The sequence below is a fragment of the Budorcas taxicolor genome, chromosome 1 (assembly GCF_023091745.1).
Source record: "Budorcas taxicolor isolate Tak-1 chromosome 1, Takin1.1, whole genome shotgun sequence".
Classification (NCBI taxonomy): Eukaryota; Metazoa; Chordata; class Mammalia; order Artiodactyla; family Bovidae; genus Budorcas; species Budorcas taxicolor.
This window is the reverse complement of record NC_068910.1, coordinates 122795451-122819004: the sequence shown is the minus strand read 5'-3', so window position 1 is coordinate 122819004 and position 23554 is coordinate 122795451. Positions and strand designations below refer to the sequence as shown.

Sequence of the window (23554 nt, the reverse complement as noted above, 5' to 3'; positions counted from 1 at the left end):
TTATTTTTACAAAAAGTGAGAATTGTTTGGATTATTTTTAACATGGAGTCTGTGTCTTTTTTTGTTTTTAAAGACTTTTCCAGCAGTGCAACCTCTGACACCAAGTAGCATGGAGGAACGGATTGCAGAATTGAATCGACAGAGTATGGAGGCTCGTGGAAAACTCTTGCAGTTAATAGAGCAGCAGAAGCTGATTGGCTTGAATCCTTCCTCTCCACCAGTATCACCTGTGCAGTCACCTCTCAGAGCATGGGCTGGTTAGTCACAAATTCATAATTTAGAAGCTTAGATGCGTGGAAACTTTCACTTTCTTGACTATGAGTATATATTTAGCTAAAAGAAGTCTCAAGCCCATATATTTCAGTGGCTTCAATTGTATATAGAAAGAAACAGAACTCAGTGACAGAAATGGGACCAGAAGGCCAGTCTCCACTCTAGCTTCTGGAAAGCTGTCCATGGTGCCTGCAGTTCATCTTTGGTGTCTGAGTTCCTAAGTTGCCCTACATGTAAATGGGATTGATTACAGTACCTGATTCATTTATGGCATATGCTGCAGCTAATTATAAACATGAGCATCAAAGTGATCATTTAGAATTTCATGAAAATTACACATTATTATTCTGTGAAAGCCTTTAAAATATATTCGTTTGTAAGTTAAACTTTCTATTCATTGTTATGTTTAGGGAATGTGGAATGCTAGAAGGAATTCTAAACAATAGAAATATAACTGAAAAATTAGTTGTCATTAGTCACATTCTAAAAGGTACTGATGAAACAAAGTAGACCTCAAGTTGCTCTTTAACCAATAATTGAATTACTAAGACCCTTAAGGGGTAGAGCTGCATAAAGATTCCAGAGAGACTAATTGGGCCTGGTATACAGAGAAGGTTCTAACTGTCAGGAAAAGACAAAGCTCTGTATCAGTAAGTGTTGTGCTCCCTGAGGTGTTCAAGCAATGCTGTTTTAGAGATTCCTACGTCCTGTGGCTGGTTGACAGAGAGGGCAATGGCACCCCACTCCAGTACTCTTGCCTGGAAAATCCCGTGGACGGAGGAGCCTGGTGGGCTGCAGTCCATGGGGTCGCGAAGAATCGGATACGACTGAGTGACTTCACTTTCACTTTTCACTTTCATGCATTGGAGAAGGAAATGGCAACCCACTCCAGTGTCCTTGCGGGGAGAATCCCAGGGATGGGGGAGCCTGGTGGGCTGCTGTCTGTGGGGTTACACAGAGTTGGAAACGACTGAAGCGACTTAGCAGCAGCAGCAGCAGTGGCTGGTTGAAGTAGGTTGCCTTTAAAGGATCTACCAATAAGACTTTTACTCTCAGAGTTATTTCCTTTTTGACACTTAACAGACCCAGCAAACAGAGTGATTTGGAAAGTACTAGAAAGTGGTGGATACTGCATTTCCCTAAGGCCCTTCCTCTTTGTTTATTCTAGGCTCCTTTCACATTACAGCCTTGTCTACTGTTCTTCATAGTCAGAAAATCTAGAGGCAACTTCTGACTAGAATAAATAAGTGAAATCGCTCAACATCTATGAATACCAACTATGTGCCACCATGTTCTGGGCACTGGGGATACTGCATCGAACAGGACGTGTTCCTGCCCTGCTTGACTACACCAGGGTTCCAGTTGGGGAGCAGACAATACAAATAAATAAATATATGAGACACTGTCAGTTAATGCCAAGTATAGTGAAGAAAAACAAAGCAGATCACTCTTAAGAATAATCTTGTGATAAAATGAGACATCTATTTCAGTAGTTCTTTGAGGGTAATACTTTCATTTTTGTTGGCTTAAATGAGCCAAAAACTAAATGGTTTTTGACACCGCTCAGAGCAGACAAAGCTGATATAACTCTTTGATAAATAAGTAAGTTGAGACACAAAGAGGTTGAACGATTTGCCTGAAGTTCTAAAGCAAATAGGTAGATTTGCGACCTTGTTCTTTCCATTCCAGTGCTTATTTGTCTAAGGTGTTCTTAAGTGAAATTCTTGGTTTCACAGGAACCTCTGTGGACTATAATGATAAAGATAAAAATAAATCATTTGCCATGCAGAACCTCTTTTGTTTTCTAGGGTAACCAAGGAATATGTTATAAAACTGAAAGAATGTCATTACCCCTTAAAGCCCAGAAAGCACTAGTTTTAAGCAGTGATTCACAGGAGCATTGGCTGAGCCTTTCATGAGTAGATACTTAGTAAATATTTGTTGACTGATTATCTACTTCTGAAATATTGAAAATGTACATAATTATAGTTGCTGTTGACCACATGAACTCTTCAGCCAACTCTCGCCTCCAAATTTAATGTCTTCAGTAATGGCAGTAATGTAATAGATTTAGAAGGTTTAGTTTTACTGCATAACTCCAGACATTTTCTTTTTCGGAAAACTTTAGATAAGCCACTGTAACCAGGATCTCCTGTTCTTTAGGATAGTTCTTAATTTCTGTTTTTCGCTTGAGGATCTGACATGATACCACTTGTCTGAAAATTTTGTTTCTCTAAGAACTGGCATGCTCCTGAATTGACACTAGTAACTACAATTTTTTTGTCTCACAGTTTGTTTTTTAAAAAACCTTGAAGTGTATTTGTGGGCCATTATAATAAAAATATAGACAGAACCCTCAAATTTATAATGTAAAATTTGCAGTAAGACAAAAATCAAGTTAAATTTTAATTTTCATTGTAATGAAAGGTAATGTAACTAATATTTATTTTTATATTATAGAAGGCGGAAAGAGGACAATTGAGGTGTCTATTCCAGGAGCAGAAGCCCCAGAAAGCTCAAAATGTAGTACTGTCTCTCCTACTAGTGGGCTAAATTCGAGAAGGTAGGGTTAAAATCAAAAGCACGGTTTGTGTTTTATGCTTTTTGTGTAAAAAGGAAGTGCATAGTGTCTGACTTAGATTCAGACAGATTTACTCATGTAGAGAAAATCAAGTGATTGGGGAGGAGAATTTGGAGGGAAGAAGAAGAAGAGTAGGGAAAAATCCTTCCTTAAGTGGAAAAGCATTGGGTTGGTTATTGAAAACAAAAATGGGATAATGGCACATAGGTGGAGCACTTTATGGGTTACAAAATCTGGAGGTGATACGTGACAGTGTGGATAAATTGAGCAGTAGTATTTTCTTCTTTCCAGTGAGTGAAACCAAAGCTCCTACAGCTAATCGGGTGGTTTGCCTAGATGGGACATGTGGTTGGTGAATGGGGATGTACCTGGCTCTCTCTGTCCGCTCTACCTGCTGCCACTATACTGCTCCAAGTCTCCTTACTCTCCATGACTGCGGCCTTCTCCCCCACCCCTCCACATCTGTACTTCCTCTTTCAATGTTAAAAGCGTACCTGTATGGTACTGTAATGGTCTTTATACACTCCACTCAGACTTTCTGTAAACCTAAAAACACTCCAAAAAAGAAAATCTGCTAATTAAAACAAGGCTTAGGTTGGTGAAAATATGTTACAAATAATTTACCTCATTTGGATTTAAGTCAGCCATTCCATTTCAAGCTCTTGGCAATATTGAGAATTGTGTCTTATATCATTTTTAAAGGTTAATAATGACAGATTACTATCTCACTTTTTTTTTCCCCCTCTTAAATAGATCTTCAGGGGCTGCTAGTAATTCTTGTTCTCCTTTAAATGCCACTTCAGGAAGTGGGCGCTTGACACCTCTTAATCCAAGAGCAAAGGTATATGATAAAGTGTAACTGAAATGTGTGTGGAGGTTAGTAGGGCAAGAGTGGAAGGTGGTTGATTTCACAATGGTCATGTTTAATTATTATTTCTGTTATCTTAAAGATAATGTAAAATGCTCAGAAGAAAAGAAATACTAATTCACCTTCATTAGAAAAAACAAGCATGCACTTCTTTTGTTTTCTAGGGTAACTAAGGAATAGAATACAATTCAGTAAGATTTCAACAAAGATGGACATAATTGTTTCCTGCAGAGCATTCTAAATAGTGTGGCAAGACACACAGGGGTGTCTTGGGTGGGTTGTGGGTTTATGAGGTGCTGGTTTCCTCAGTCCTTGCTGTGGCTCTGTAGGCCTTGGGATAGCTGGAGCCCTGGGACCGGTCACTCTCCTTGTCACTCTGCCCCAGTGTGCATATCTGAGTGTGCCACAGAGAGGTTTCATGCCACATTTAGAGAGTTCCAGCACAAACAGTTAATAAATGTCTTACATATTTTTATGTGTTCTGATTTGTTACAGAAATATATAGAAATTAAGCTTTTCTTACAATGTATCCCTATTTTTTGCAAGAAGAATGTTTCTGTGCTGGTAATACAGCAAAATATATTAATAACTTTCCTTTGTTTGGTCATAGCAAATTGTGAGGATAACTATAAAATCATAAACATTACGTTTGCAAATGTGAGCTAACAACTGTTTGATGGGGGAGAATCCTCTTTGCTCTTCTTATTACTAGCTTCGGTAATTAGACCAAATAGTGAGTGCTTCAGTAAGTGTTGAGTGTTTATAGTCCAAATTAATTGATAGATTCGCATAGCCCGTTGCCTAGCACTGGAAGATTTGTCTGTTCTTTGCTGTTTCTTACATCCTAAAAAGAGCTTTAATGTAAACTATTTTATATAATATGCCCTTAATTTCTGGAATTCAGTAACAGATTTAATTTACCAAGATCAGATAACTTTTTGTTATTTTAAAAAGCTGTATGTATGACTTGCATAAAATATTGGATTGATCCTTTTTTAAAAAAATAGGCCTCCCAAATCAATAAGGAGATTTGCTGACCAGGGAATATTTGGGAGTGTCTCTGTTACAGAATAAAAATTGCCAGTATCGATAATTTTTAGTACCATTCAGTGGTATAGGATAACTTTGGTTCTTTGTACTTGGTATGAATAATTGTAAATCTTGAGTGGTCTTGTGCTCCTGATTACTTTCTAAAGCCTTTTTGCATCTTTGTTCAACAGATTGAGAAACAAAATGAAGAAGGCTGGTTTGCTCTTTCTACCCACGTGTCATAAGTGAGGTCGAGTTGTAGAGTTTGTTTTCAGTAATATATTCTTGAACTTCTTCTACTCCCCTTTCCCTGCTCCTGCTTTCAAATTTCTGTGTTTTTCTTTCAGATAAAATTTAACAAGATCTTGTGAATTAGCACTAATGGAACCAAGAAATAGAGCAATTATTTTAATTTCTGCCTTTTCAAATAGATGTCCGACAAATAGCCTTGTAAATAAAATTTGACTAGAGGAAAATTAAAATTGTGTATTCTAATAAATTCAAGGGCTTTTTCAGTATTATATTTTTATCTTTATCATCTTTATTCAGAATTTTTTGGTCTAGTATATCTTAAATGTTGTTAATTTTTTTCTGAAGAACTAAGTTGGTTTTCATGTAACTTACAATAAATAGCCTCTGTGTGACTAAATTCTGGCTTTCAGAAAAATTTAACACCCCTTTTTTGGGGAAGTCGCTGTGTCTATCACTTTTTCTATCAAGCAAATGTATGGTTTTGAAAAGTAAGCGTGGGAGTATTTGTTTATATTTGCTTAAGCAGGTAAGAGTGGTTATATATATTATAAAGTTCTTCAGTCCAGTTCACTCAGTTGTGCCCGACTCAACCCCATGGACTGTATCACACCAGGCTTCCCTGTGCATCACCAACTCGTGCAGAGCTTGCTCAAACTCATGTCCATCGAGTCAGTAATGCCATCTCATCCTCTGTTGTCACCTTCTCCTCCTGCCTTCAATCTTTCCCAGCATCGGGGTCTTTTCCAAAAAGTCAGCTCTTCACATCAGGTGGCCAAAGTACTGGAGCTTCAGCTTCAGCATCAGTCCTTCCAGTGAACATTTTCGGATTGACTGGTTTGATCTCCTTGCAGTACAAGGGACTCTCAAGAGTCTTCTCTTCATTTTATGTATAAAATTCTTATATAGTCTTCAAATGTGAAAATGTGACATTAGTTATGGTAATGTATATTAAATAAATAACAATTGAGCTTAAATATCTCAGTACAGAAACATTGATTGATGGCTTATTTAATGTTTGGAACAGAACTGAGTACAAAACATTGCTAGCACATTTTCCCAGCCTTTAATCTACTATACCCTCAGGGTAGATTTTTCTTAAGGTACCTGTTTGGGCTCACATATTGGTTGCTATTTTAAACTTGGGTTTTTGCATGGTCTCTGCTCCTTGGCTCTATGATAGGAATTCTATCATAGGTGCGACTGGGAAGGGGAAACACACTGAAACTACTTGGGGGAACTTTTTCAGACAGCACAGGTATGACTGATTAGATTTATGTGAAGTCATCCACATGCATTTGCATTATTGAAGATTCTTCCATCTGTATTGTACTTTTTAAAACTTGGTATTTAATAAATACTTTCCCTGTCTGGCATATCAAACCATTTTGGTGTTATTCCTTGTATTATTGAAATGTCACGTTATCTGCTTGGTTTGTGAATGCATTATTTTGACATACATTGGGTTGAACTTTTTGGCCAACTCAGTATTCTTTCATATTCTCCAACTTGTTGACTCTTTATTTTTTTTCTCTATATTCCTTTCAACCTCTAAGATGCCTTTGCATGACATTTTTAAAAGCTGCTTAGAGTGATTTCATGTGCAGTCAGCTGCTTAGAGTGATTTCATGTGCAGTCAGAGTTGAGAAGCAATGCAAAGAACTTTTACCGGTAGCTCACTGGCAGCCTGTGGGACTGGCATGTAAGTCTTCATCCTGTTAATGTTTGTTTTTGCTGATAAGATACAAAAGTAGATTGAAAAAACTCCAGTAATAATAGATGCAGAGTAAGGAGGCTTTCTTTCTTAGGCCTTCTGAAGTAATGCTCCTCAACTTCAGATGCCCTTAGAGTCACTGAACTGAACTGAACAGTTAAACTGCCTTTATTAGCGCCTGTTTATCAACTTTCATACATTGGAGAAGGAGATGGCAGCCCACTCCAGTGTTCTTGCCTGGAGAATCCCAGGGATGGGGGAGCGCGGTGGGCTGCCATCTGTGGGGTCACACAGAGTCGGACACGACTGAAGCGACTTAGCAGCAGCAGCAGCAGCAGTATCAACTTTCAGAACCAACAGCATCAGTGAGTCTTGAAACATGAACCCCAGCCAGCAGCATCAGCATCACCTGGTGTACTTACTAGAAATGAAACTTTGGGGGCCCTCAGTTCAGTTCAGTTCAGTTCAGTTGCTCAGTCATGTCCGACTCTTTGCGACCCCACGAATCGTAGCACGCCAGGCCTCCCTGTCCATCACCAACTCCCGGAGTTCACTCAGACTCAACGTCCATCGAATCAGTGATGCCATCCAGCCATCTCATCCTCTGTCGTCCCCTTCTCCTTCCCCCAATCCCTCCCAGCATCAGTCTTTTCCAATGAGTTAACTCTTCGCATGAGGTAGCCAAAGTACTGGAGTTTCAGCTTTAGCATCATTCCTTCCAAAGAAATCCCAGGGTTGATCTCCTTCAGAATGGACTGGTTGGATCTCCTTGCCCCCAGACCTAAAAAAAAAAAAAAGAAACTCTAATAATGTCTGTTTAAATAAGCCTTTCATGTGGCTTGGTTCATGGTCAAACTTGGGAACCATGGATCTATAGCACTGCAGACCAGTGAACTCTGCTGTGTTTGACTGTGACGTACTACTTGTATTTACTTTTAACAACCCAAACTCAGATTAGTTGTGTTTTTTGGGTTTAGATGCAAGTTTTTTGGTAACATGTCTTCTCCAATATGCCCCAGAAAGCCATTGATCACTTGCTATATTTTAATAAAGTTTTCAGTTCTCCAGATTACAGCTTGGGAGGAAAACTATATGTGGATAGCTAAATCCACAGTTGTGATATTATCATTCCTATGCTGCTGCTGCTGCTGCTGCTACTAAGTCCCTTCAGTCGTGTCCAACTCTGTGTTACCCCATAGACTATAGTCTACCAGGCTCCCCCGTCCCTGGGATTCTCCAGGCAAGAATATTGGAGTGGGGTGCCATTTCCTCCTCCAATGCATGAAAGTGAAAAGTGAAAGTGAAGTCACTTGGCAAAACCATTTGGATTAGCAGAATTTAATAATAGTTTACTGTTTGCTAAGCACTAGGCACTGTTTTAACCACATGATTTCATGACACCATAAGAACTGGACATGACTAAGTGAGTGAACAACAACACCACTATTAATATCATCCTTATTTTGCAGATGAGGAAATGTGGCTCAAGGAGGTAAGCCCTCTTTCAAGGTCACATAAGTTGGGAGTGGTGGCACTTGATGGGAACCTAGGCAGTCTTTTTTCAAAATCTATGCTGTGCTGCCTTCTTACAGTGTGTATGGTATGGAAGCACCACAATGATAAGAGCTGTTCTCTATTGATCCATTCCTGTGGCTGGTGCTGTGCTAAGCTGCAGTAGCCCCTTACCACATTTAACTCTCACAGTTAACCTATGAATTGAGTATATTTAAATACCATCCCACTCTTCTTTATAGATGAGGAAGTTGAGCTTTAGAGGTGGAATAAGTTACCCAATGTTAGAATGCTTATAAGAAGTAAAGCCCAGGACTTGAAGCTCTTTTTTAAAACAAGTATTGGACTTCTAGTAACTTAAATAACTAATATAGCCTGGTGGCTAAGGGTGCAAGTGTTGGCATCAGAAAACCTGTATCCATGTGCTAACTCTGTTACTTGGGCTGTGTCCTTTCGTCAAGTTAATTTCTCCCATGGAGGTATTACCTTTCTTATAGGATTGTGAGGATTACGTGAGATAAATGGATGTGAATATGCTAAGAACAGGACCTGATTCACAAGGATTCCATAATGACTGCCAGTTTGGGGATGTTAAAATAAATGCACTAGTCACTCTGTATTTCTAGATTTTTAAAGACATTCTATAGTGCATTTATATTTTTCTCAATATTTGGGTCCAGTGTTTTAAATTTAAAGATGTTTTAAGGCAGAAATAAAACATGTTGAGCATATTATTTGAAAATAACTAACATGCTGTTTAAAAATGTTTGTTATTTAGTCACTAAGTTGTGTCTGACTCTTTGCAACCCGATGGACTATAGCCTGCCAGGCTTCTCTGTCTGTGGGATTTCCCAGGCAAGAATACTAGAGTGGGTTGCCATTTCCTTCTCCAGGTGGTCTTCTTGACCCAGGGATCTAACCCAGGCCTCCTGCCTTAGCAGGCAGATTCTTTACCACCAGCACCATTGGGAAGCCGAATATTAGCAATAAATGCATGATACACAATTTTTGGAAAATCATTGTGTAACGTGAAAGAAACCAATATTATATAGCTATTTTTCTTATTAGCATGATAAATAATTTATATACAATAAAATACATCCATACATGTGTTTAAAGACAACAATTCATTGATTTTGGCAGATGTGTATACACACAGCACTATCAGCAGAATGATAGTTGGGCTTCATCTCCAGAAGAGTCTTCTGTCTCTCTGCAGTGTCTCTCTCCCTTTGCTCCAGCTTTAGGCAACTACTGATCTGCTTTTGATCATCATAGATCTATTTGCATTTTATATAAATGAGATCACACACACTGTAACATTTGGTACCTGGCTTCTTTCACTCATCCTAATTGAGATTCATCCAAGTTGTGTGTATCAGTTTCTTCCTTTTTACTTCTGAGTAGTATTCCATTGTATATATATTTATCCATTCACCTGTCAATAGCTATTTTGGTGGTTTCCAATTCTTTTGCTATTGTGAATATGGCTGCTATGAACACTCACATGTAAGGCTTTGTATGAACAAATTTTTTGTTCTCTTGGGAAAATACCTTAGACATGGAATGACTGGGTAAATATTTAACTTTTAAAGAAACTACCAATTGGTGTGTCTGAAGTGGTTGTGTTACCTTTCATTTCAACAGCAATATATGAGAGTTCCATTTGCTCCACACCCTTCCACATTTGGTACTGGCGATTTTTAAACTTTTACCCATCCCACTATGAAATGTATGCAGTGTGGTGTGCAACTCTGTAGAGTCTTCTCCTATGCATCTTTCCATGTGTTTATTGACTGTTCTTATATCTGATGTGAAGTATTCGAAGTCCTTTGCCATTTAAAAATTTAGGTGGTTTTTTAAAAATTGAATTATGAGTTGTTTTTTTTAATTCTGGATGCAAAGTTCTTTGTCACATATTGCGAGGTTGTAGCCATTTAAAACCAATGTTTTGTAACCAGTAACATTAGTTAGGTGCTTAAAAATAATAATCTCTGGCTGTGCCACGGAGCAGTTGGGAGAGCAAACTGCTAAACTGAGAAATCTGTCAAGCCAAGTCTGTATTTTGTACACTTAGAGTCCTGCGACCAAAGAGCCCACAGCATAAAATATTACTCCTAAAGACCAACTGAGATAACATAGTATAAAGTAAATACATTAAAATGTCTCTGTGACGTATATCTTTGCTGATGATAGCCTGTGATCAGGGAAGCTCTGAGCCATTTTGTATTATTGGGCATATCTTTCAAAGTGTTCAAGTTACCAATGAAGCGTTCTTAGGATAATAATCATAAGCTAGACATACATACTAAACTGGGATGATAAACTAGTAGGGTGCTGGGCTGTTTGGCTTTCATCCTGAATCCTGGGCCACGAAATGGGCGGGGCTAGAGGGCGAATGAGATTGAGCTGACCCAGACAGTCACCTCCGGCAGCGCATGCGCCGGCAGTCCCCTCCCGTCTGGAAGGGGTGTTGGCGTTGCTGTGGTAACCGCTGTAAACGGAGAACTGGGACTGATGGTGTGACTGGGGAAGCCGAAAGCCGAGCGCCCGTGGAGTACCTTAGGTAAGCCTGGCAGTTCCCACAACCTCCCCCTCAAATCTGTTAGTAAGGGCACAGTGAGCTCTATTTGGACTTCTCTTAAACTGAACTAGTGTTTTCCGGACTTCGTTGAAACATATTCCTTACCCTGTCTATGGATCAGTTCGCTAAGCATTTGAAGTGACAGCATTCGCAGGAATGGGGTTCCACTCTGTAGATACAAAGTGGACACGGTTCCTGCCTGCAACAAGCTCATGATCTAGCTAGGGAGGAAGACAGAGGACAGCTGGAGTCTGAGTTAGACCCCGGCTGAGCCAAAAGCCGGGGAGGTGGGGTGGTTGGTGGGAAAGTGCCTGGGTTCTCAGTCAACAAGACACCCCATCCCACACTAAGCGGTGTGACACCTGGCAGGTTGACCTGCACTTTAGTTTCCTCATCTAGGCAGGGGTGGTGGTGGTGCTTACTTCATGGAGTTCCTGTTACAATTAACTAGGGTAATACAGGTCAAGTACGTAGCACACGCAAGATACAGCAGGCTATAGTAGCATACAAGCAGGCAGCATGTCCAGGCAACCGTTGAGTTGTCCCAGTTGGCTACTGACTAAAACTTTCGGGAAGGAGGAGGGGCTGAGGAGGGCTCAGGAAGGGGGAAGGTGACAGGAGACGAACTGCAGACTTCACAGTGAAGATTTTTGTGCCACACCAAGGAATCTGAGTTCTTATTCTGCGGCAACGAGGAACCACAACGTTTTAAACAGGAAGAGCGGCACACTAAAAGCTGAGTTTTAGAAATAATAAGAGGCAGTGTAGAAACGGACCAGAGAAGGGAGAGAATGGGGCTGTGGTAATGGTAGAGGTGAGACAGGATGGGGCCCGGAACTAGGATGGTGACGGTAAGGTTAGAAGCAGAGGATGGACACAAAAGGCAGAACTGGACACTGGGCAACAGGACTTGGAAGTCAATTGCATGAGCTGGGTGAGAGGAAAGGATTCAAAGAGGAACTGCTCTGCTTTATCTGTAAAATGTACCGAACTCATGGAGTTTTGAGAAATACGTGAAACAGTAAACAGTATGTGTAAGATCCTCAGAACTGTGCTTGACACATGGTAAACATTAAAAAAACAACAACAAAAAAAACCCACGAGCTATTATTCTCTCTCCAATACAGTTGTATTTCACACTGTAGAGTAAAAACTGAGTGTCTGTTTTTATGCAGGAATCTATGACTCTCAACGTGAGCATCTCTGGCACCCTGAGTTTGTGAGAGTGGGGACTGACTCTGGAATCTAGGAAATGAATCTGAGTAATGTTACCTTGGGGAGCTCTCTGTCTGGCTTCTAGCCAACCTCCTTCTAGCAACACATATTCTATATCACTGTGTACTGTAATTTTCTCTTGTCTTTATACTTCTTCAGGGTTGACTCAAAACTTCACAGTCTACCTAGTGAGTTGGTTAACAGGATTAGCCATAGGCTGGAACAGTGAGTGTGAGTCTAATGAAAATAGATGTAAGATAGTTCTACAAATAGACTCCCAAACCTAGCTGCTGCTGCTGCTGCTGCTAAGTCGCTTCAGTCGTGTCCGACTCTGTGCGACCCCATACATGGCAGCCCACCAGGCTCCCACGTCCCTGGGATTCTCCAGGCAAGAACACTGGAGTGGGTTGCCATTTCCTTCTCCAGTGCATGAAAGTGAAAAGTGAAAGTGAAGTCGCTCAGTCGTGTCCGACTCTTCGCGACCCCATGGACTGAAGCCCACCAGGCTCCTCCGTCCATGGGATTTTCCAGGCAAGAGTACTGGAGTGGGGTGCCATTGCCTTCTTCGCCCAAACCTAGCTAGTTTAGTTGTATAAGATAGGACATGGTTAGGAACACACAAATAAGGTTTAGTGATTCTAGTTGGCCACAAATGGATTATGAAGAGTCAGTATATAATAAGCCTGCTCACCCCACCCTTGCAGATAGCATAATATTAGGCTACCTTGAAAAAACACAATGTCCCTAACCAGTAAAGTGATGGTTCATATCTTCTGGAAAGTGTCCAGATCCTTCAAAGTACATATAAAATTGGGAGGCGTATATGATGCACTGGGAATTAATTTCTTGATCTGTCCAGATGCTGAAAAAAGTTGAAAATATGTTAGTGAGGAATAGTTGAAAGAACTGAGATGCTTTAGCTTGGAAAAGAGGACCTGGGGAGGAAAGTAAACCAGCTACAATTATTTGAATGGCTATAGTAAACAGAAAAACTTGTCCTATGTGTTCCCAGAAGAATAAGGGCCAAATAGATCCAAGCTGCAGAAAGGGAGATTTTGTATAATATAAAATGAGCTTACTAAGAAATAGAAAGTACTCATTAACAGAATGTGTTCACTCTCTTGATATGTGTAAATTGAAGCTGGTGTCTCTTGGTGTTTTCTTTGATTTGTTCCTTTATTCAGAAAGTGATACATTCATCCCTATTTTATATAGTGAGTGTCAGGCACTGTTCTTTGAAAACTTTATTGACTCATTGAGCTCTCAGAACAACCTTGTGAAGGAGGTATTGCACTTTATAGATGAGAGGGCACAGAGAGGTTGAATACTGACTCAACACCCCACAACTAGTAACAGGAAGAGCCAAGACTACTTTTCTAGCGGTGCTGGGCTTGAGCTGTAGATATGTGACTTATCTTGGGTGAGAGGTTGGACCAGATTAAACCTCTTTCAACTGTCAAGGTTGTATAATCGTATTTATTGAGCCCTCGCTGTATTAAAGAGAATGTATAGTAGTGATAGTAAAATGCCCATTTTCCAGGACCTAATAAGGAGTTTGCTCTAAACCACTGATCTTTACCTCTGGTTCCTATTCTCTGTCTGCCCAAAAGAATTACAGAGGGAGTGAGACCGTAAGAATGGTATGTTGTGAAACATTTTCCAAGTGATTGTAAAGTACAGCCAGAGTTGAGAACTGTAGGTTTAAAAGATCTCATTTAATATTTACAGTGATTCTGCCAGACAACCTTATCATCCCCATTTTACATATAAAAGGACTAACAGGTTAAGGGATGTTAGGAGCTTGGACTTTGGCCAAGCTAACCTTTTTTTCTTGGCCAAACAAGTCTCTCTGTCATCAAAGCCTCACCAGGTTACAACTTCCCAATTCCTTCATTCTAAAAGAATTAAAATGAACAAAAAATCAAGAGAGGGTGTCATTATTATGTCAGTGCAAGAAAACAGATGGGTTACAGTCTATGTTCAGAAGATGAAGGTAGGTGGAGTCATCCTACCCTCTGCTGCACTGATCATGTAGTGTAGATCATAGCTGCTTTGGGGATACAGTCTTTGGAGATCAGAATGGTATAATAATGCAGGAGTTCAGCTAATTTTCATAGTAGCCTTATAAGACGTTTTCTCTACATTCTCGTTTTACAGCAGAGGAATTGATGTAAAGTTTTATTAGCTAAACTTTAGGCAAAACTGGGATTCAAACCTGAATCTAACCACAGATCTGATCCAGATAGAACTTCTACTCGGCCTGCCAGCCATGCCATAGAAGAATGCTGAGGAAACAGGCAATGTTTAGTGCAGGGAAAGGAAAACTTAGAAGAAAGATATAGTAGGTGTTTTCATCTACAAGAGCTGCAATAGAGAGAGAGGACAGAGAAAACATCTCATGTCTTTCCCCTCCTTAAAGACCTTCAGTGGCATTCAATTGCCATAGAAATAAGTTCTAAACTCCTTAGCAAAATTTAGAGACAATTATATAATCTGCTGCCTGCCTCCTCTTCAATGTCCATTTTACTCTCCTGATCTAGCCAGTAGCCTGCTTTCAGCCCTTCACAGACGCAAGCATCTCTCTGAAGCTCCCTCACTTCCCACTTCATGCCTGGCCAACCTCGTCTAATCTCCTATCTCAAATGCCTCTTTGCTAACTCCAGACATGATTTCATCTTCTTGCTATATGTGCCCACAGCACCCTAATTTTTGTAAAACTCATTACATTTTAATTGCTTTTTTAATACCTGTCTTTCTAAACAAGCTCCACTCTTAAGGGTTGTATCTTTCTAGTTCAGTACTGTAATTTAGTGCCTAACGTAAGACTTGATACAGAGAATATGTCCTCAACAAATATTTAAATATTGAAATTGGTTAGCAACACCAGGGGAATTTGATGATGGAAAGAGGAAGCAGAGGGGATGAACCTGAGGCAAGATGGCAGAGGGTTAATTTTAATGGTGGAGCATTTATGGAATGATGATGGGCTTGGGTGGTGTCCCACTGTGGACCTCTGGAAAACCAGAGGGCACCATGGTGACAAGTTTGCCTGGAGGAAGGGAGTATCTGACTCTATTTTGCCACACTGCAGAGGTCTCTGATGGTAGGTGTGGCCTCCCGCTGGTAAAGCCATTTCTGATACTGTGTACACATAAGATTGTCAACACATATGGTGTTTGGTGCTTGTGGAATTTGTTGAGCAGAAAAGAATTCTGATTTCTGTCTTACAGCCCTCTCCCTTTCTCTGTCTCAATTTTATGCTTACAGAGAAAATGAAGGAATCAGATGACCAGGATGCTGATGGGGAGAAATCAGACAGATCCAAGAGTGACAGAAGGCAGTCTCATTCCTCTAGATCTTCATCAGGAAGTAAGTAAAGATTGTAGTGTGCACTTAGGGTCTTTATTATTAAATTTAGGTAAAGTAATTTTTAAAGAGTGCATATCTAAGTTTATATGGCAGAAAAGTTTACTTGTTTAATTCCTCTACTGAACTCTTAAGTTCTTTACGGGGCAGATTCTGTGTTTTAATCATTTTATCTCTAGCTCCTAAAGAACAGAGAAGCTACTATCATCTCAATACTGATAGTGACCCATCTTCGCATCTGGTCTGGCTCCTTCCTGTCGGGTCTACGAAGTCTTTAATGGGCCCCTCTGATACAGTGCAGTGGAAAGAGAACTGGACTTCAGTTTTGAGTCCTGGGTCTACTATTTAGAGATGCTTGATCTTAGATAAATTATTTCAGCTTTCTGTACCTCAATTATTCTACCCACAAAATGACCATTGTGAGCTGTCTGAGAATTAAATTGGATACCATACATGGAAGAATCTCACATGTAGATAGAAGGGAAAGTGAAGATTTTGTAAGAGGATTTTTAAAAGACTGCCAGTTCTTTCTGACTGGGCATCATGGTGTGAGGTAGCTTAGTGGAATCTTGACTGTTTTTAGTTTCTAGCCCTAAGTCTAGCTTCAGAAATACAATTTTTACTATTCACCTAGAGGAGATCAGGCCCTGGGGAAATCAATTTACTTATAAATTGTACATTAAATTCTTTCAGTTTATCTGAGGCATTATCTGGCCAATCCATGATTTCTCCATATTATGTTTTATTTTAGGTGTTTATCTTCTCTTGCTTGGACTTTTGTAACAAGGATCTCTACTCAAGTCATCCTGACCATACCTCCACTAGAGTTATCCTCCCCAGATATCACTCTCCTCAAAAAACTTCAGTTTGCATCTCTTTTGTTTTTCCATTTACACTCCTCTCTGCTTCCTGCACAGAGGATCGTCTACTGTATAGTTTCCAGTCCTTTGCAGCATTTTCCTGAATGGATGGATTTAATGATAATGACCTTTTGTCCAGCACCGCCTGTTAGTTTTTTCTTTCCAAGCTCCACTTTTCCTATCAGTGTCACAGCCCTTCAACTAGGCTCAGAATATTCATTTTTAGAAAAATGATTTACTCCCCTTCACCTGTATTCACTCCCAATTCCATTATCCAAGCTGGCAGCCTTAATTCCTTTCATGGCAGCTTGGGTATCAAGCTTTTAATATTGTAATTTAGAGACAGGGAAATAATATTTCATTGTGATAGTCACATGGAAGAGCTAAGATATCTGTTCAATGGTATTATTGGAGAATAGTTACCCAAGGGTCCCTGTTGGGGCAATTCAAGAAATGGGGCCACGTCTAGGTGTCCAGGATTATTTCCTTTCCATCCAAATGCATGAATCCTATAGAACCCTATCCTGTTGTCTTGTTCATTGGCGTGGCCCAGCTTTCTTGCCCCATTCATATTAGTCTTGGGCCTTATTTCTCATCTTTTACCTTCATCTCAGCTAGATCTTGGCTCAGACAGTAAAGAATCTGCCTGTGGGTTCCATCCCTGGGTGGGGAAGATCCCCTGGAGAAGAGAATGGCTACCCACTCCAGCATTCTTGCCTGGAGAAATCTCATAGAGGAGCCTGGCGAGCTACAGTCCATGGGGTCGCGAAGAGTCAGACACGACTGAGGACTAACACTTCCACTTTCACAGCTAGATCTGCTAGGTGGTTCCACTTATTTCTAGCACACTCACCATTTCTGCCTTGTTATTCTGAAACTTTACTTGGCCCTTTCACCTGCTCGACATGGTATATTTGAACCACACTCATGTTTGGCCTTGATCTGAACGTTAACTTAGACCTGTTAGTAGGTCTGTTTTACTCCCATTCCAGTTCTCTTTCTCTTCTAGCTTGTTCTAAAGAGAATAATCTGACTTATTCCTGGGGTATCATTCAGAGATAACTAGTCACACCCAGAGAAGTTTATTCTTGTCTGTGCTTAGTCGCTCAGTCAGCTTTACTTATCTTTGACATGAAAGTGAAGTAAAAATTACTCAGTCATGTCTGACTCTTTGCAATCCCATGGACTATGTAGAATTCTCCAGGCCAGAATACTGGACTGGGTAGCTGTTCCCTTCTCCAGGGTATCTTCCAAACCCAGGGATCAAACCCAGGTCTCCCACATTGCAGGCAGATTCTTTACCACCTGAGCCACTAGGGAAGCCCTTAAAAGGTCCCATATAAATAATAGGTTGGTCAAATCAAATTAAATTGAAAAAATGATAGCAGCATACCAGCCAATCTTTTTTTCTTTACCTTTTACTTTCTTATAAGTCTGTTTTGACAGGAAATAAACTGGTAATGAAGTGAAAATGGAGATTAACTCACAGGAAAAGCTTGAAACAATTTTTGTAAAGCTACAAGAGTGACCAAATAAAATGTTTTTTTAAAGAATTTTTGAGTTTAAAATTCATTCAATTTAGAGTACACATGAATTGGACATATTAGCTTCTTTGAAAATAAGAAAATGTTTAATTCAAATTTACAAATTATTAAAACAATTTCTTTTTAATAGCTGCTATGAAAGAGGATCACAAGTCTATTGACAATGCCATAGGCGAAGGATTTACTGAAGGGGAAGAATCATATATAGAGGATGATGAATCATATGTGGAACGTTTGGAAGGAAGTTCAAGTTCATTTCAAGATGATTATGCAGAAAGCCTTGAAGGTAATTTTTATTAGTTTTCTATCAGTGATTGTCCCTGTTTTAACTTAACAGTTGTAAATCCATAAAAGAAATGTTTGCAAGGTATGTGGGGAGTGATAAAAGAAAGAACATAAAACATATTCTGATAGGGTGGTTTAGCAGCTCTGGAGCTGTATATTTCATTTCTGAGAATCACATACTCATACTGGATTCTTCTGGGCAGTGGGATGGTATAGGGAACGATCAACCCTACATTAGTGAGAATAACTCTTCCTTGGAACTGATCATGTGCTGTCTTTTGAGGCTGCTGTAACCAGGTGCTCACTTGTGGTACATCCTGTGCTCAGGCCAGGAGTAGTAGCTCCTGCCAGAGTATTATGGGCTAGATCCATTCTTCTTGTCTTCATGAAATATGATATTACGATTGATCAGACACTCTTCTTAGTTAAAATATTTTTAACTTTTTAGAATCTCGGTATATGGAAACTCCTGCCCCAGATGCAGAAGAGGCAGAGGAAGAAGTTAAGAAGAAAATATCAGAAAGCTTCTTCTACGATTACATGGAGCTTGTCTCAATGCCTTTTGTGACTCCGGATTCAAACATACCGCTGGATCTTCTTACACTTGTGTATCCACTCCAGTCTTGTATAATTTTGGAATTTCAGCTTTTTAGGTCAGGGGTTGGCAAACTATAGCCATGGTCTTAATTTAGACTAAGCTTTTGTTAGAAGCCAAATAACCATAAAAAGAAATAATGCTTTTCTGGCTATCATTTCAGGAGATCTGATGTGAAGGAAACCAGGAGGACTTTTATTCCCATTTATCTCTAAAGCTTGGCACCCTTCTTCAGTGCCTGTCAAGTGAAAATCATTGATCCCCCTGCTTAAAACACTAACATGGCCATTGTCAGGCCTTAGTACTTTCACATTATTTATCAGATAAATTAAAGAGAAGATAACCCTGAGGAGGAAGCAGGGAACAAAAGTATAGGTTTTAATAGGAGAATAAGTCTATAGAGAAATGTAAAAGTAGGATAATTAACAAGCGGATTTGGGGTTTGCTGTCACTTTATGATGTAGGTTTGTAAGGCACTGGTTTGAAGACAATTTCCATTAAGGCCTTTGTTTAGCAGTTTAGTATGTTTACCTTCCAAAGGGCAGTGATTATGACCACATGGCCTAAACACTGAGGTTTAGGCCCTTTATAAAAGGGGTGCTTACAGAGGTAGGGTGGAGAAGACAATGGCAACCCACTCCAGTACTCTTGTCTGGAAAATCCCATGGACGGAGGAGCCTGGTAGGCTGCGGTCCATGGGGTCGCTAGGAGTCGGACACGACTGAGCGACTTCACTTTCACTTTCCACTTTCATGCATTGGAGAAGGAAATGGCAACCCACTCCAGTGTTCTTGCCTGGAGAATCCCAGGGACGGGGGAGCCTGGTGGACTGTCGTCTCGGGTCGCATGGAGTCGGACACGACTGAAGTGACTTAGCAGCAATAGCAGCAGTACAGAGTTAGGGCAGTGTACTTCCTGACTCAGTTTTGCTTTTTATTTAAAGATTGACCAGATTGTTATTTTAGCTTCTAACTCTGTTTCTCTAATCCTGCTGCTGCTGCTGCTGCTGCTGCTAAGTCGCTTCAGTCGTGTCCGACTCTGTGTGACTCCATAGACGGCAGCCCACCAGGCTCCCCCGTCCCTGGGATTCTCCAGGCAAGAACACTGGAGTGGGTTGCCATTTCCTTCTCCAATCCTAGGTACAACTAAAACGAATTCACCCTGAAACTTGTAACCTGGAGTTTTCTCTCTTGAGGGCCTTTAAAAAAAATAAATCTGTAGCCCTTGGACCAATGAAAGTTATGCTGTTGGCCTTCTAGCCTATTTTTTAAAATGAGGTGGTTTATCAGTCATCTAGAAGCTTCTACTGACATGCACATGCTCAGAAAGCTTCCTGGACCTACTGGCATTATTTCCATGAGGATGGGGCTTTGGGCATATGTACTCTGAAAAACTTCTCGGGTAGTTTTCATTGTGCTGCCTTCTCCTGGCTGTCAACACTAGGGACTTGCTACTTCAGAATACAAGGATCTCTGTTTTAGAGAGAGATGCCAAGTTTATAAATCAGGGAGCCAGAGAGATCTTGACTTTTGACTCAGTGCATGAATCCTTTCTACTCATGCTGGATGAGTGAATGTGTAAGCTTTGGGCTTGTCTTGATCACTTTCAAAACCAGGGCAGTCACAAAGCAGCTGATCCCATTTTTTTAATAGCTTCCATTATTAGAGAGCTCTTCCAGATCTTGAATCAAAATCTGCCTTTATGGCTGTCCTGCATTAGATTTTGTCCTACTCTCTGGAGATGGAACAAATAATCTCTGTTGCTTGTGAGAAGCTCCAAGAAGTCAGCTGTCATGTGTGTGCCCCAGATACTTTTAAAATGCTTTATATATATCAGATTTAAAATTTGTGTCTTCTAAATCAATCAGTAAATGTGTAGTTTATAAAATATCACCTAAACCACAGCATAATTTGTAAAAGACACTAAACAGAACTTAAGATAGTGTTTAAACACCATTTTAAAGTGGAGGTCCTAGGTGGCTATGGACGGACAGTGAAGTCCCTAGGCCTTTGGTAAGAAGTTAAGAAAAAATGCCAGAAGAAAGGATGAAGTAAAACACAAGGAAGTTGGAGATGTATCAGAATACATTTTTTATGTTTTTCAGAGCTCTGCTTATGGACTGCCTTGTCTTCTGGGCTTAAAAGGGGGAGTTCAGACTCTAGTTATGCATTCATTCATTTATTCATTTAGTCTACTATGTTCAAGACTCTGGGGGGCATTCCAGGAAACAGATAAATGAGAAGCAATCTCTGTCCTCAAGCAGGTTGTGATTGATTTAGAAAGAGCGTGTCCGAGAAGATACAGTCTTACCCATTCTGCATTTGAAAGGGCTCTCAATCAATGCAGCTGCAAGGCAGAGTTTCCCCCTTGAAATCAGCGATGATAATATTAGATTAATGAGCATGTCTCTGATTCTCTATCATCCAAATTAGTGAGGGGATTGTACCTCATTTCTCTCTTCATAGTTACAAATGTACCTCTAGCCCTCTAGAGTGTTACACTGGTATCTGGGAAAAGGGAAAAGAGAGGAAGAAGAAGGAAAGGTGAGAGCAGTGATTAAGGAGAGGGAAAAGGAGGGTAGGCAGAACTTCCTGCCCCATACCAGGCTCTGTCAAGGCTGTATATTGTCACCCTGCTTATTTAACTTATATGCAGAGTGAGTGCAAGCATGCTAAGTTGCTTCAGTCATGTCTGACTCTTTGTGACCCTATGGACTATAGCCCGCCAGGCTCCTCTGTCAATGGGATTCTCCAGGCAAGAATACTGGAGTGGATTGCTGTGCCCTCCTCCAGGGGATCTTCCTGACCGAGGGGATAGATCCAGCATCTCTTGTGTCTCCTGCATTGGCAGGTGGGTTCTTTACCACTAGCACCACGTAGAAAGCTCTATATGCAGAGAGAAAGTGAAAGTCACTCAGTCATGTCTGAGTGTCTATACAGTCCATGGAATTCTCCAGGCCAGAATACTGGAATGGGTAGCCTTTCCCTACTCTAGGCGATCTTCCCAACCCAGGGCTCGAACCCAGGCCTCCCACACTGCAAGTGCTGAGCCACAAGGGAAGCCCATGTGCAGAGTACATTACGTGAAATGCCAGGCTGGATGAAGCACAAGCTGGAATCAAGATTGCTGGGAGAAATGTCAACAATCACAGATATAGATGATACCATTCTAATGGCAGAAAGAGAAGAGGAACTAAAGAACCTCTTGATGAGGGTGAAAAGAGAAGAGTGAAAAAACTGGCTTAAAGCTCAACATTCAGAAAACTAAATCATGTTTAGTTTGATGGGTCATCCAGTCCCATCACTTTGCAAATAGATGGGGAAAAACTGAACACAGTGACAGACTTTATTTTCTTGGGCTCCAAAATCACTGCAGAAGGTTACTGCAGCCGTGAAATTAAAAGACACCCCTTGGAAGAAAAGCTGTGACAAACCTGGATAGCGTATTAAAAAGCAGAAACATCACTTTTCTGACAAAAGTCCATATAGTCAGAGCTACGGTTTTTCCAGTAGTCATGTACGGATGTGAGAGTTGGACTGTAAAGAAAGCTGAGCACCGAAGAATTGATGCCTTTGAACTGTGGTGCTGGAGAAGGCTCTTGAGAGTCCCTTGGGCTGCAAGAAAATGAAACTAGTCAGTCCAGAAGGAAATCAGTCCTGAATATTCATTAGAAGGACTGATGCTGAAGTTGAAGCTCCAATACTTTGGCCACCTTATGCCAAGAACTGACTCATTGGAAAAGACCCTGATGCTGGGAAAGATTGAAGGTAGGTGGAGAAGGGGATGCCAGAGGATGAGATGACTGGATGGCATCACTGACTCAATGGACATGAGTTTGGCAAACTCTGGGAGATGGTGAAGGACTGGGAAGCCTGGCATGCTGCAGTCCATGGGGTCAAAAAGAGTTGGACACGACTGAGTGACTGAACAATAACAAAATCCAGGCTCTGTTAGATTCTAGTCTTTATTTGTGAGGCAGCCCCAGGTATTCTCCATAAGGCAAGAATAGCTTCATCTAGATCTTAGATCACATATTCATTTGCATTTCTTCATAAGGTTCCATTTTAGGCATTTGTGTCTTTAAATTTATAAAATTCCTTTTTCTTGTACAAATGCCCCTGAAATGTTTTCTCTCTCTTTTTCAATTTAACTATTAGGCAATGAGATAGGTATAGTTACTTGTTGTTAGTTATAATTTATATTTCATAATTCAAATTGCGCTAGTTAAAATTTGATCATTTTTTAACATCCTACAGATCCTCTTGTTAAAATCTCTGTATAATTTTTTTTTCTGAAAGTATTTACTAACAAATATGAGGAATCCTCTAAAATCAGATTAAAAAGAAAACCATGGGCTCAAAAAATAGATACTTGTCTTGTGTACCTTCAACTTTTGTGTTCAGCAATGAATTCTTGGAAAATAAGAATCTATTTAAGTTACACTGTGTAATATATTTCTTTGCAAATGATAATTTTTTAATAGGTTGATCTCATTTAATTATTATAGTCATATTTTGGATTATATTAATTTGAACTTGAGTATAGTAACAATGTACATTTGAAAATAGTTTACAGCTCAATTTTTTAAACCTATTTTGAATTAATGAAGTTATACTCTATAGCATCAATGCACACACATTCATCTATATACCTGTGTATACTAGTGATACAGAAAGGAAATGTTAGCAGGAGAGAGGAAAATGAAATTATTTAGGGAGCACCTTTGCTCCTTGGTGGTGATTTAGTCACTAAGTCGGGTCCGACTGTTGTGACACTGTGGACTGTAGCCTGCCAGGCTCCTCTGTCCATAGGATTCTCTAGGCAAGAGTACTGGAGTGGGTTGCCATTTCCTTTTCTAGGGGATCTTCCTGATCCAGGA

General features: G+C 40.2%; 2 protein-coding genes across 2 annotated transcripts in view; both read left to right on the top strand.

Moving 5' to 3' along the window:
• Nucleotides 1-5908, top strand: part of SPICE1 (spindle and centriole associated protein 1) — a 60672-nt gene extending 54764 nt beyond the window's left edge. The window contains exons 16-19 of the mRNA XM_052640468.1: nt 74-257; nt 2734-2836; nt 3608-3695; nt 4943-5908. Coding sequence (XP_052496428.1) covers nt 74-257; nt 2734-2836; nt 3608-3695; nt 4943-4996 — 429 coding nt within the window. The 3' untranslated portion in view covers nt 4997-5908. The remainder of the gene's footprint in view (nt 1-73; nt 258-2733; nt 2837-3607; nt 3696-4942) is intronic.
• A 9374-nt stretch (nt 5909-15282) lies between these two features.
• The window catches only part of CFAP44 (cilia and flagella associated protein 44), a 126466-nt gene continuing 118194 nt past the window's right edge, over nt 15283-23554 (top strand). Inside the window, exons 1-3 of the mRNA XM_052647342.1 lie at nt 15283-15394; nt 17926-18081; nt 18529-18688. Of these exons, the coding sequence (XP_052503302.1) occupies nt 15283-15394; nt 17926-18081; nt 18529-18688 (428 nt within the window). The remainder of the gene's footprint in view (nt 15395-17925; nt 18082-18528; nt 18689-23554) is intronic.